Raw genomic sequence first — 13,923 nt, forward strand, 5'->3', positions numbered from 1 at the left:
TCAGCCAATCCATCCTTTCTACAGCTAGTACAATGAAGTGGGCAGGTGGTAGTGTCAAACTAACATCTTACTTGCAGAGAGCTAGGTCTTAAGAGGGAGGAAGGGAGCAAAATCCTTCTAAGTCTTAGAGGAGATCTTGAGCCCTCTAATGCCTGAAGATCTGGGAGGAGAAGCACAGTGTTTGGTTTGGTTTTATACTGCTTGTCTGGAGTTTACAAATTGTTAAGATGGATGAAGGAAATAGTGTTTGAATTGAAGCCTAGAAATAAACTAGAAATAAAGGAAAAACATTTGTTGCTTAGTCTTGGCTTCCTTTGAAATTTCTCTCCAGCTGTTCAGGCCCTGGCCCTGCCAAAAATTCAATGGGGATTTTTTTAAATCTGTTCTTCCTATAGTAGGTAACATGGTGATACACTTATCATTACTAATTAAGGCCCTCCTATCCTGCAATCTTATCTGTGCAGGCAGATCCTTATATCTGTGCTGAGTCCCAATGAAGTCAGTGAGGCTCTGCACAAGGGGCTGCTGGCATGGATCTGATTGCAGTACAGGGGCTAAATGACTGAAGTTAATTGGTCTACTTATATGTTTAAGGAGTATTCACAAAGTTTTGTGGGATCAGGCTTTCAGTAACTGATTTATACACTCCCTACATTACAGATTGGAGATATTAAAAATAAAAATGCATTGTTCCCCTTTTTCCATGAATTGTACTATGCATTGGGGAAAGTAATCCCTTATTACCTAAGTGATGGCTGCATACTATACAGTTTCTGAAATGATAGAACAAATGAAGCAGATAGATAGCACAGTATTCCTGTGCACCAGGGCCGCCCAGAGGCACTTTGGCGGCGGGTCCCGGGGCGGAAGGACCCCCCGCTGCCGAAGACCCGGAGCAGAAGAAGCTCCAGGGCCCCCGAAAAACTCTTGTGGGGGCCCCTGTGGGGCCCAGGGCAAATAGCCCCACTTGCCCCCCCCCCGGGCGGACCTGCTGTGCACAGGAAAAAATTAACTTTGATATCTGAGTAGTCTCATTACAGTAATGTCAGATAAATGTCCTATAGTCACATCATCTCTTATTTTTCTGGAAACCACATAAAAACATGAAAAATACACTGGTATATCAGCTAGCTGCCTAGATACTAAAGCAGGGGTAGGCAACCTATGGCATGTGTGCCGAAGGCGGCACGCGAGCTGATTTTCAGTGGCACTCACACTGCCCGGGTCCTGGCCACCGGTCCGGGAGCTCTGTATTTTAATTTAATTTTAAATTAAGTTTCTTAAACATTTTAAAAACCTTATTTACTTTACATACAACAATAGTTTAGTTATATATTATAGACTTATAGAAAGAGACCTTTTAAAAAAGTTAAAATATATTACTGGCTCGCAAAACCTTAAATTAGAGTGAATAAATGAAGACTCGGCACACCACTGCTGAAAGGTTGCCGACCCCTGTACTAAAGCAATCTATAGGTATGCAGATCCTTAAAATCTACCAAAACCCCCAAATATTTCTTTACAAGCACCAGTAACCAGGAATATTACCTCATCTTGGGACAACGGCCTGAATTTGGTTTGATAGCGACTCAATTCCACATTCAAACGATGGACAGTCATTTTCAAACCATCATTTTCGTCTACCAGTTCCTGAGCTTGTTGTCTCAATGAAAGCAATTCTGCAACTTCTTCTATATTTAAAAAAAATAAAACCAAATCATAACAGTCTGACAAACACATGACACCTGCATCTTAACTTAGCTGTCAAAATTCCCTAATCAGGAATGGAAAAATTACAGGATAAATAACTTCTATTGACACATTAGTAACCACACAAAAATTATTAAACTCCGAATAAGAAAAAACAGAAGGAAGATCCATTTCATGTGTTCTGTGGCATAATAACTAGTTAGTTAAGGGTCACATAAAAACATTAACATTCCTACATTTAATACTTATTACTATCAAACAGTTTAAATAACATAATTTATAAACTATTATTGCATGACAAATGTGGGTTTTGACTTCTGCATTCTATGTAAACATTTCCAAACTATATTTTTATATCTTATGCTATAAATGACATGGATGTGGAACAAAGAAGAAATATGCAGTGCCTGTTTTAAAAAATAGTGGAGGATGGCTTTATTAGTTTCAAGTAATGGAAGTGAATGCCTTCTCTTACCCAAAAGGAGACTTTATTTCAGTGGAGTCCTATGCACCAAAAAGACTACAAAGAAAATGAAAACATGCTGTTTTTCTACTGATGGGGAACTCCATTTGTACCACATACTGCAAAATCAGTATTAAAATTTCAATAGATTATGTGTTTAAGAAACATGCAGAGCACTGCAGAAGAGTCCAATCTTGCTCCCATTCCACTAAATGGGAATTTTACTGCTGATTGCAATGGATTGGGCCAAAGTCTGAATCACCAATACCAGGACTGTCAAGGTGCTAACATGATTTACTTAAAGTTGCAAGGGAGAGGGACTGCTAGTGGAATTAAATTGTAATAGACTTAATTGTATTTAGCAACATATTCTGTTGGCCTTCTCCTTCAATGGCCAAAGGCCTGCAAACAGATATAAAGCATTATTATAGCTTCTACTTATTGCAGATTCTCCTTTAGCTCAAGTAGTAGAGCTACCATATTGCTTTGGGATGCAGGGATTCTCAGCTGTAGTGAACTTCTCACACACTTAAAAAAAAAAAAAAAAAAAAAAAACCACCACCCACCATTCAGTGGATTAAAAAGATGCAAGGGACTCAAAAAATACTTTCTTAATGTCTTCTGACGCATTGGTAAGGGACTTCCAAGGTGCCACTCCAGCACTGAAGTTTTTGTGGGATTTTGAGACATCAAGTTCACCTGCAGATTTATTAGACTAATTATGACCAAGACTTATTTAGCATTCCATACGCTATTTAAAGAACAGAGCTGATTATATTCTGTTACCCTTGGAGAATTATTTCTGTCTGGATATATGCTGAGGTCACCCAATGTGGGGCCTCAATTACTGAGGGGACAGGTTTTGAGTGAGTTAGAAAATAAAGCAAGATATAGTTCCCTTCAATAAAAGATACTCTAAAGTTGTATCCCACCTTCCTTATGTGAACTTTCTGCAGCTTTTCTACATTTTTTATTTTCTTTTTCCAGTGTCTTAAGTTTTAACTGTAGTTCCTTTATTTGTTGTTTTAGTTCCTCAAGTTGTAGGGCCATAGTCTGATTTGCATTGATTAGAGACCAATTTTCTTTTTTTAGTTCTTGGAACTTCTCTTTAGTTGTCTCCATCTGTCCTTGTCTTGCCCGAACAGATACATCTACAGATGATAGAGAAAACATGTTATAAAACACACAGTATTCACATGGTATTCAGACTTTTCTACATTATTAGCTCCAAGAGAGGGAAAAAGAATATCAGTCTTTTCACAAATTACTAGCATTCTATTACGGAAAAATAAGTATCTATAGCTGGTAGAATAAGAGTACACTAAGCTAGAATGCATGTTAAATTATTTTAAGGGAAGGATCTGTAGGACACAAATCAAATCATGGCACTGATGAGCCTGTGAGGCCAAGAGGGAGAAAAAACTATGGAGTGAGGAAGGGCGTTGCGTAAAAGGACCATCACCTCTGCTCAAGTGCTTCCAGTTACCACCAGCAAGGGTAGTAGCAGGCTTCCCCCACCCCCAGTATATCTGCTGAGGTGAGCAGGCCAAACCTGCTGCTCTCTTCTCCTGCCACACATAGAGTCCGCTGTTGGGATGGTGTTGGAGGCTCCCCCCCCACACCCCAAACAGTTGGTCTTCTAGTTAACACATTCTTGGGAAGCATGAGGTCGTTCGTACCTCGCAGAGCTACAGTTTCAGGCTGTCTGCAGAATCAGGCAGATATCACTGCATCAGTTATACTTTGATCACGTTTTCAAACTTTTCTCTGTAGCCATATGAGTTAGAAAACTTGCTTTTTAAAAAAATGAAAGTTGAGATTCTATCCCCATCAACAGACTCCGGGAGCTGGAGTCCTAGGTATAAGAGGCTGGGGCTACAGTGCCTATGCCTGAATCCAGCTCTGCTTAGGCCAACTGTAGAAGGGGGCTTCAGGAGTATAGATATACAGTCCAAGAGCTGCTTGGGGAACCTGGAGTTAGTTATCTATATCTGTCTAGATATCAGATAGCTATAATATAGTGGTCTCCAACCTTTTAACACATAAGATCACTTTTAGAATTTAAGTGCAACCCAGGATCTACCCTGCCCCTTCCCCGAGACCCCTTCACTTCCCCTGAAACTCCACCTCGCTCACTCCATCCCCCCTCCTCTATCCCTTGCTCTCCCCCCCACACCCACTTTCACCAGGTTGGGACAGTGGTTGGGAGGGGGTGCGGGCTCTGGGCTGGGACCCAGGGGTTCAGAGCGTGGGAGAGGGCTCCAGGCTGAGCCTGGGGCAGAGGGCTTTGGTGCAGGAGGGGGCTCCAGGGTGCTGGCTCCAGGAAGGGGGTCAGGGCTGGGGCAGGGGTTTGGGGTGCAGAAGTGGGTTCAGGCTGCAGGAGGGGGCATGGGGTGATGGCTCTGGGAGGGGGCTCAGGGCTGGGGTGAATCTTGGGGCAAAGGAGAGGCTGAGGGGGGCAAGCTCTGGGAGGAAGTTTAGGTGCAAGAGAGGGCTCAGGGCTCGGGCACAGTGTGGGGGTGCAGGAGGAGATCTGGGGTACTGGCTCTAGAAGGGGGGTCTGGGCTGGGATGCAGGAGGGGGTATGGGGTGGTGGCTCTGGGAGGGGGCTCAGGGCTGGAGGTTGGGGTGTGGTCTCCCACCATGTGGCACTTATCGCAAGTGGCTCCTAGTCGGCGGTGCAATGGGGCTAAGGCAGGCTCCCTGCCTGCCAAGCCCCTCGCCGCTCTCGGAAGGGGCCAATGTGCCCCTGTGGCACCTGTTCAAGGGGGGGCCGCAGTTCCCCGTTCCCAGCCAATGGGAGCTGCGGGGGCGATGCCTGCAGAGAGGAGCAGCATGTGGAGCCACATGCCCCTCTGCCCCCTAACCAGGGGCTGCAGGGGTGAGATGGCTCCTTCCGAGAGTGGCGGGAGGCAGGGGCAGGCAGGGAGCCTGCCTGAGCAGCAGCCCAGCTGCACTGCTGGCCTTTAAGTGCCCGGAGGTTGCCATCGACTGGAAGAGTCTCCAGGATCGACCAGTCGATCGCGATCTACAGGTTGGTGACCACTGCTATAATAAAACACAAGAGGCTTGTCTATAGTACAGCCAGTTTATCTGGTACTGGGTGTGTTGGGAGTTGTTAACCTTCTCATATGGCATATGCAAGTGTGAGGGCATAACAGCTTTTTATACAGGAAAAACCTTTGAAAGGAAACAAAAAAAATCATAAATTTGAACATGCGTAAATATACCATAGACATTATACACCTCTTTAGGAGATCCACGGAGCTGTGCCTGGAATTGCTGGTTAGATGCAACAATCCATAGATTTGGCAATAGCTGAAGGCAATGCCATGTGTGGATGTACTGCATCACTGCAATTTACACCACTTCAGTCACATTGGTGCAAGTAGCACTGGTAAAATTCTCAAGTGTACACAAAACTTAGGTGACTGGGGAGAAGGGGAAGGATAAATGTTACAATATTCAGAGTAGCAGCCGTGTTAGTCTGTATTCGCAAAAAGAACAGGAGTACTAAAATAAATTTGTTAGTCTTTAAGGTGCCACAAGTACTCCTGTTCTTGTTACAATATTGCCTTTCATTCAGATCTCCTAGAGCATGTCACAAAGATGAAGATTCCCAAGACTCATGAGGTAAATAATGATGCTTAGGTATTATGAATTTCTTTAATTCCAAGTTCCTTTCTCCATATTTCACTATTGGCTTTATATTCTGTTAATGGCTATTTCTGTACCTGACCTCTCACTGGGAAGTCTGGCAAATATCATGCTTTATACCTGACACCTACAATGACTCTTTAATTTATTAGAGCAACAAGGGGGGTGAGGTAACATATTTTATTGGACCAACTTCTGCTAGTGAGAGACAAGTTTTTGAGCTACACAGAGCTCTTCTTTAGGTTTGAGAAAGGTATTAAGAGTGTCACACCTAAATACAAGATCAAATAGATAGTTTAGCATAAGTAGTTGACACATAATCTAAGACACCATTCAAGGTGAAGTGGCCTGTTAACACCTTTGGAGACATAGGCCAAAAAGAGGGGTTAGTGGGTTACAGATTACTGTAACAAACCATAAATCCAGTGTCTTTATTAATACCATTATTTTTAGTGTCCAGCAAAGCTTTGAATTCAAGCTCCAAGTCTCATCTTTTGAAAGTGTTGTGCAGGTTTCCTTTGGGGATGAGGACTGATAGGTCAGATACAGAGTGATCACTTTGTGAAAAGCTCTGTGTAGCTCGAAAATTTGTCTCTCACCAACAGAAGTTTGTCCAAAAAGAGGTATTACGTCACCCACCTTGTCTTTCTCCTACCTGGGACTGACATGGCTACAACAATAATCTTTAATTTATTAGCAGACAGGCTATGAAAAGAAATTCTCTTCAGTGCCTATGATTGTTACCTAAATTAATCATATTCAGCCAAAATGCATTCACATTTGGAAAATAAAAACAAATATAAATAATTCATGTGAAGAAAAGCCTGGAGTTACTGCTTTTGTACATGTCACTGAGTATTCAACCTTTTCTATCTCTTGTACCTCAAATATATAACTTTTGCTTTTTGTGTAAAAGCAGAAAAATGTATTAATGTACTTTATTCTAAACCTTTCACTTTAGGTATTATGTCAAAAACAGAGTAATACCTGGGGACGGTGGAGGCTTTTCGCTTAGTGGATTTTCAACTGCCAGTTTTTGCTCCTAGCAAATAAACAAAATAATGTGAGATAATTTACTGTAACGGTTATCCTTTTCTATTTTAGCAACCTCACCATCAACACAGAAACTACACTATTTATCAAACATTTAAGATCTAAGTTTTATCATTACAATTTTCTAGCCCTTAGTCTCTTTATATGTAATGAATATTTTGTCTCATTAAACGGATGACAAAAGAAACCATAAGTATAAGGGAGGAGTGTGGTCTTTTAGATAGAGACAGACTCTGTCGTTGCCTCCATTACCCCTGCTGCAAGTAAGTTTAATATCTCTGTGCATCAGTTTACCTATTTGTAAAACTAAGTATTAGCAGTGCTTGGCTAGTTAGGCTGAGGTATAGCCACTTATACATTTCTCCTCACTACTTGATTGATAAAAGATAGAGAGGGATTGTTTTGTTTGTTTTTTAAGAAAGATGAGAGAAACAATGGTTACTTACAATAGTGGCTACAGTCCTTTGAGATTACTGCCTACATGAATACACTCTGTGCATGATGCACATGCCTTGGACTCAAAACTTAGAATTTTCTAGGCAACAATGTTTGTTGGCCCACTGACTTCAAAGAAGTTGAGAGCACTCAGCATCTATGAGGATTAGAACCTAAATTACATTGATCTGTGGTAGTGTAAGTAATTTGTATCTAGCTATAAACAAACATTTCATTATATACAACCTGTCCACCTAGATAATTATATAGCGACCACACTGTAGTATCTGAGCACTTAAATTACAAAGAAAGCAATGCTAAAGGCCAGCTTCTATCCACAGTCACCTGGTAAAATACTATTTACTGGCAAAATCTGTGAGTTCCCACCTCCTTCATAACTCACAAAGTAGTAAGTAGCCAGCTGTTTCACTCATTTCTGGCCACTCACACAGATCTTTCCAACTGTGTAAATTGCATTATAGTCAATTTGCTAAGGCAATCAGAAACGGAAACTGCTGCCAAACTAGGGATATTTTTCAGATGAGAAGGAAGATTAAATATGTTAAACTTTTTAATTGTTGATAGAGAATAATGGTTTATTTGCTCATTTAAATATCAGTATAATACTTAAAAGTATATAAATGAAAGTGTAGTGTCAAGGCATACAGTTGGGTTTTTCTGTCATATGGCAGACATCTAGAGTCCTCTGGTGGCTATTATAAATTGGTTTCACTGTACTCTGAGTGGAGAACTCCTATACAGGGAAGAGAAGGAAGCTAAAAACTCTGAATTTGTTTCCCTTACTCAACAAAGTGCTGGTGAAGGTACAAGAGCCTCACTAAGTCAGGCTGTGATCCTGTCAAGCAAAGCAGAATAGGGCTGGATCAAGAGACTGCCTTTAGATTCTGCAGGAATAACAGTTACTTACCTTACAGTAGCTGTGTTCCTTCTGGATTTGTTGTCCATATATATTTCACTGGTGGGTGCGCATGCACCCAATGCACTCAAGTTTGGATTATTTTGGCCAGCAGTGTCTTTTGGGGGCTGACTTGAGAGTCCTCGTGCCTCCTACCAAGGACATAAAGGGAGGGGCAATCCCAACAGCCCCTCAGTTCCTTCGCCAATACAGAATCAAGGTGTTATCAGTTTCATACCAGCGGGGAAGAGAGATGGGTCGTGGAATATACATGGACAATACATGTTAAAGAACCACAACTACTACAGGTAAGTAAACATTTCCTTTTCTTTCAGTGCTTGTCCATATATATTCCACAGTTGGTAACTCAGAAGCAGTGACCTAGATCACTGGAGGTGAGTGCTAGGAGTCTACCTAAATAGCAGTTGTAGGAGAGCTCCACTAAAATTAGCATTGAATCTTGACACCTCCACTACAGGATAATGCTGGGTGAATACATGTACTGCACCACAAATAGCAGCCCTACCTATCTCCAATATGGGAACTTTTCTTACAGGAACAACACAGTGCTCTGGTAGTAGTGCTCACTCTATTGTGCCCAGTAGGGTGAGCTGTCAGTCTCCTAGATGGGTCTATCTTGCTAATACATAATACAGCTAGATACAAGCAGAAATCCAGTCAGAAACTGTGTTGAAATGACCTTTTAGCCCTTTATCCATAAACTATGAAAAATCTGGGGAATATTCTCAGTGACTTAGTTCTATCTATATAGAAAGCAAGGCTCTAAGACCATCTAGGGTGAAAAGCTACACCTTTCCTTTTATCTGAATGTAGTTTTAGGGGAAGGATAGGTAGATGGATGACTAGATTTAAGTTACGGTTAGGGATGACTTCAGTTGGTGTTTCAATGACACCTTCTCTTTATGAAAAATTTTATATGGGGTGTGACCCTACACTCCGTATTATTCATAGAGATATGATATGAATATGGCATAACTATGTGTTCTATGCAAGATTGGCCATATGAGATATCACTGGAAAGTTTATGATTTACTGAATATGATTATCCTACTTTATACATGTATAATTTCTGTATCTGAAGTTAGGAATATGGACTATGTATCAGTTACAAAAAATTTTGCACCTGGGGAATGCCCATCAGACAAAATGCAATCAGTCTGGCTGGTCAGTCAAAGGGCCATTAGGGAGAATGGAACTTTGAAGATGCTGATTTCCCACCTTCCTGAGAAGCTTCCTGGGATGCTGCTTTGGCACTGCAAGGTCATGTGATCATGTCACCTGGTACTGGACCCCATCTTGGCCTACTAGTATTTTTCCACTAATAGGGGATGGGGACCAAACTGGGAAACAAAGGATTCCCACCATATGTAAATCCTGATTAAGACAGGGAAGTGAGTTAATCAGAACTCATTCTTCACTGAATCCCCACCCAGGATGACTGCTGAGAACATCTAAAAAACAAGGGTGCGGGGGAGAGATAAGAGTTGAGCCCAGGCTGGAAAAGGTGTCTGGCCTCTGAAAGAAATGCCTAAAACAACACTTGGGGTGAGAAATTACAACTTGTAACCAGTTTATTTAATGTATTGAGCTTAGTTTTCACATTTGTTTTATTTGCTCAGTAATCTGCTTTGATCTGTTTGCTAACCCTTATAATCACTTAAAATCTACCTTTGTAGTTAATAAACTTGTTTTGTTTATGCTAAAACTGTTTATGGGATTCTGGAAGGGGGGGGAAGCTGTGCATATCTTCCACATTGAGTGAGAGCGCGACTTTCATGAGCTTATGCTGTACAGCTTTCTGTGCAGTGCAAGACAATACAATTTTGGGTTTGAAGTGTGTCCCTACCTGTGTGTGCTAGAAGAGGCTTGAGGGCCTGGCACAGCAGGAAAGGGTGAGGGAGCCCAGGTTGGTGGAATGGGTGGGCTCACTAGGACTCCAGTACATCAGGTGGCACCCTAGAGTGGGGGGTAACCCATCACATGGGGGTCCTGCCATGACTGCCTGTATCTCCTCTACCCTTCTGATCAATGTTACTGCTACTAGAAAGCTGTTTTAATGGAAAGATAAAAGAGGGAACATGTTGCCAGTGGCTCTCTCCAGGTGAGCCTATGAACCCCATTAGTACAATATTTAGATCCCAAGGAGGGTGAGCATCAATGACTAGGGGACATACCCACATACAGCTTTTCAAAAATCTAGCTAGCATAGGGCGTGAAAATATGAAATACTCCTGAACTGGAGAGTGGAAAACTGCTGCTAGTGAGTTGGCTGCTAGGTGATCTCAGTAAATTCACTGAGTTCTTTAAAGAGAGAAGGTAGTCCAGTATGTTTGGTATTTGTGACGGGGATATGGATACTACCGTTACTGCACCTGGGCAGTGAATTTCTTCCATTTAGCTGCATAAGCACACCTTGTTGAGTCTTGTTATGGATTAGGATGCTTTGTACTTCAGATGAACAGTATTTTTCCACGGACGTCAGCCAGACAGCATCCATACTGTGAGGTTCAGAGTGAGTAGAATGGGATGGAAGATTTGACTGCATCTCTGCAATATTGTGTCTGCCTGGAGTGGCAACTGTATCCGTATTTGGATGGAGAGATTGTTTAGGTCCCAGTACCAGAACTGTCTCAGCCATGCTGGAGCTACCATGATCCTTTTGGCTGAGTCCTGCCTAGGCCTTCTGAGAACACTCAGGATTAATGGAATGGGAGGATAAGTGTACATCAGACCTGTGACAGATATGGCAATTTCTTGAAAGACCTTATTGTATTAAGTTTACATATGATTGTGGGCCAGGATTACACGTAACCTCTTGAAGGGGGAGATGTGAACAGATGTAGAACCTGAGAGTTCAAAAAGAATATACTGAAAATGTGCCACACAGGTATGAACTTTTGGGACAATTATGTGGATTTCCCGAGGAATCCCTAGGGAACAGTTAAAGCAAATTCCCCAACTACAGTTATGCAAAAACCCAGCCTTCTGTAACTATGCCCTGAAGAGAGTGCCATTGTCTGGTGATTACTTAATATAAAAGCCCAAGATCAAAGACCTGAGCTATATAAAGAAATGGCTGATCAGCCCAGTTGTTCTGGTTCTAAGATAGATGAACCTGTAACCATGGGAAAACCCAGCTGTAGGTTTTGAAGGACTGGCACCTACCAGAGCTTGAGGTTGGGATGACCTCAGGTAAGCTTTTTAGCATGCTTGTAGGTTGTTTTACTGTTTTCAACATATTTTCTCTGTAATGCATTTACGTTAAGAATACATGTGCTTGCTTAGAAGGAGCTTTATGGTAACTTACAACTGCAGGCAATACATGGGTCAGAGCTTCCTCAGAGAGAAAGCAAAGGACAGGTGCCAACTTTTTAGGCAGTCTGCTTACTCGGGCTATCACAGTGTAAGGCATGGATCTGTGCAGCCTTAAAACTCCTGGTCAGGAAGGAGTGAGACACAAGTCTCTGCCCATGAGAGACAATGTCTGAGAGCCAAAAGCCTAAAATGTGTGCCCTTGGTGGATCAAAAGGAAGATTACAGGTACAGTTGCCCTGAAACTGTGACAAAGTCCAGGGACCATGTTATCATGAATGCATCAGATAGGAATCCCTAATTATGTCCTCTCTGGAGCAGAGCTTTTGATATTTCTCATTTTCTTTGGTGGCAAAGAGGTAGGTGGTGCAATAACCCCACTTTAGAAATAGGTCTTGGATTATGCTGTTACTGACCACTTGTGGGCACTTGAAAATTGTCTGCTGAGGTGATTTGTCATAATGTTCTGTAATCCTGATAAATGTACTGCTATCAGAGTAATTTCATGGTGGATACAAAAGTTCTATAGATATACAGCCTCCTGACATAGAGAAGTACATCTTGCTCCCCTTTGCTTGTTATATAAAATATGGCTATAGTAGTGTCAAAGACATTTATGTAGAGTCATGTTTCCCCAGAAGTCCAAGTATACTGTGTTTTGAAGATTGTCCAAATGGGTTCCTCATCCTAGTGTGGAGACATCTATCACTAACATCTTTGAACTCTCTCACTGAATTTCAGAGGATCCTTCCACCAATTTAATGATTATGGGCCTTCTGATGGAACACATACTAACATATCCAAGTGTGCTTGGCCGATACACAGACTTTAACTACCCTTGCATGCAATGAGATTGAAGTCTGGAATGCTGAGTTACATAGGTACAAGAGGCCATGTAAGCTCTCAGACTTACCGTATTTTCCGGCGTATAAGACGACTGGGCGTATAAGATGACCCCCTAATTTTCCACTTAAAATATAGGTTTTGGCCTATACTCGCCGTATAAGCCTACCCCCCCTTCCGAGGCTGAAGGACCCACCACCGAAGACCCGGTAGGGAACCGTCCAGTGAGTACACCCCCCACCCACGTCCTGCCCCCCCTCAGAAACCACAACCCATAACCCCCCCGCCCTGCTCCTTGTCCCCTGACCACTCCTTCCCAAGACCCCCAACCCTAACTCCCCCCCCAGAACCCCACCCCCTGCCAAACTTGCCCCGCTCCCTGTCCCCTGACTGCCCCGACTCCATCCACCACCATCCCAACAGACCCCAGGAATTCCCACGCGGCGCCTACCCAACCCCCCCTTCCCCATCCCCTGTCTGCCTCCCCAGAACCTCTGCTCGGATTGGCTGAGTCAGAGAGGCAGGCTATTACAACCTTTGCCAATCCGAGCAGGCTTTGTATGCATTAATGGCATACACCAGAGAGACGCCTCCCAGGATTGGCTCAGCCGAAGCCTGTTTATACCCGGCGTATAAGACGACCCCCGATTTTTGGGGGTTGTTTTTTAGTTTAAAAAGTCGTCTTATACGCCGGAAAATACGGTAGACAATTTCTCGACGATATCCTAGAGTGAGTGTGTAGGTGGGCAGATAGGTGTAGTATAGGACTTCAAATCTTTCTTGTGGCAACATGGAGTCTTATTGCTCTTATAGAGTCTATCTTTTTGAGTTGGAGTCAGTATTGACTTTTCTGTTTAATTTTAGGCCTAAAGAGGCAAAAAGATGCAGAGTACACTGAATGGAGTCTGTTACTTTTTATGCAATATTCCAAAAATGAGACAGTCATGCATACGTGAAAACACCTGTACTCCTTGTCTCTGGACTAAGCATTTTGTGACTATTGTGGGTGCTGTTGCTAGGCTGAATGATAGCATCCTGATAGTAGGCACTGCCCACCTGCGATGTCAGTTATCGTCTGTGGCCAGAATTAAGAATACAAGAATGGCCATACTGGGTCAGACCAAAGGTCCATCCAGCGCAGTATCATGTCTTCTGATAGTGGCCAATGCCAGGTGTCCCAGAGGAAGTGAACCTAACAGGTAATGATCAAGTGATCTCTCTCCTGCCATCCATCTCCACTCTCAGACAGAGGCTAGGGACACCATTCCTTACCCATCCTGGCTAATAGCTATTAATGGACTTAACCTCCATGAATTTATCTAGTTCTCTTTTAAACCCTGTTATAGTCCTAGCCTTCATAACCTCATCAGGCAAGGAGTTCCACAGGTTGACTGTGCGCTGTACGAAGAAGAACTTCCTTTTATTTGTTTTAAACCTGCTGCCCATTAATTTCATTTGGTGGCCTCTAGTTCTTATATTATGGGAACAAGTAAATAACTTTTCCTTATTCACT

General features: G+C 42.6%; 1 protein-coding gene across 4 annotated transcripts in view; it reads right to left on the reverse strand.

Moving 5' to 3' along the window:
• CEP89 (centrosomal protein 89) overlaps window positions 1-13,923 on the reverse strand; it is a 120,741-nt gene that overhangs the window by 86,133 nt on the left and 20,685 nt on the right. For all 4 annotated transcript variants that reach the window (XM_044987032.1, XM_044987031.1, XM_044987033.1 and 1 more), the window contains exons 7-9: window positions 6,818-6,872; window positions 3,106-3,324; window positions 1,549-1,691 (exon numbers count right to left, since the gene is read on the reverse strand). In XM_044987032.1, the coding sequence (XP_044842967.1) occupies window positions 1,549-1,691; window positions 3,106-3,324; window positions 6,818-6,872 (417 nt within the window). The remainder of the gene's footprint in view (window positions 1-1,548; window positions 1,692-3,105; window positions 3,325-6,817; window positions 6,873-13,923) is intronic.

The sequence above is a fragment of the Mauremys mutica genome, chromosome 14 (assembly GCF_020497125.1).
Source record: "Mauremys mutica isolate MM-2020 ecotype Southern chromosome 14, ASM2049712v1, whole genome shotgun sequence".
In the NCBI taxonomy this organism is placed as follows: domain Eukaryota; kingdom Metazoa; phylum Chordata; order Testudines; family Geoemydidae; genus Mauremys; species Mauremys mutica.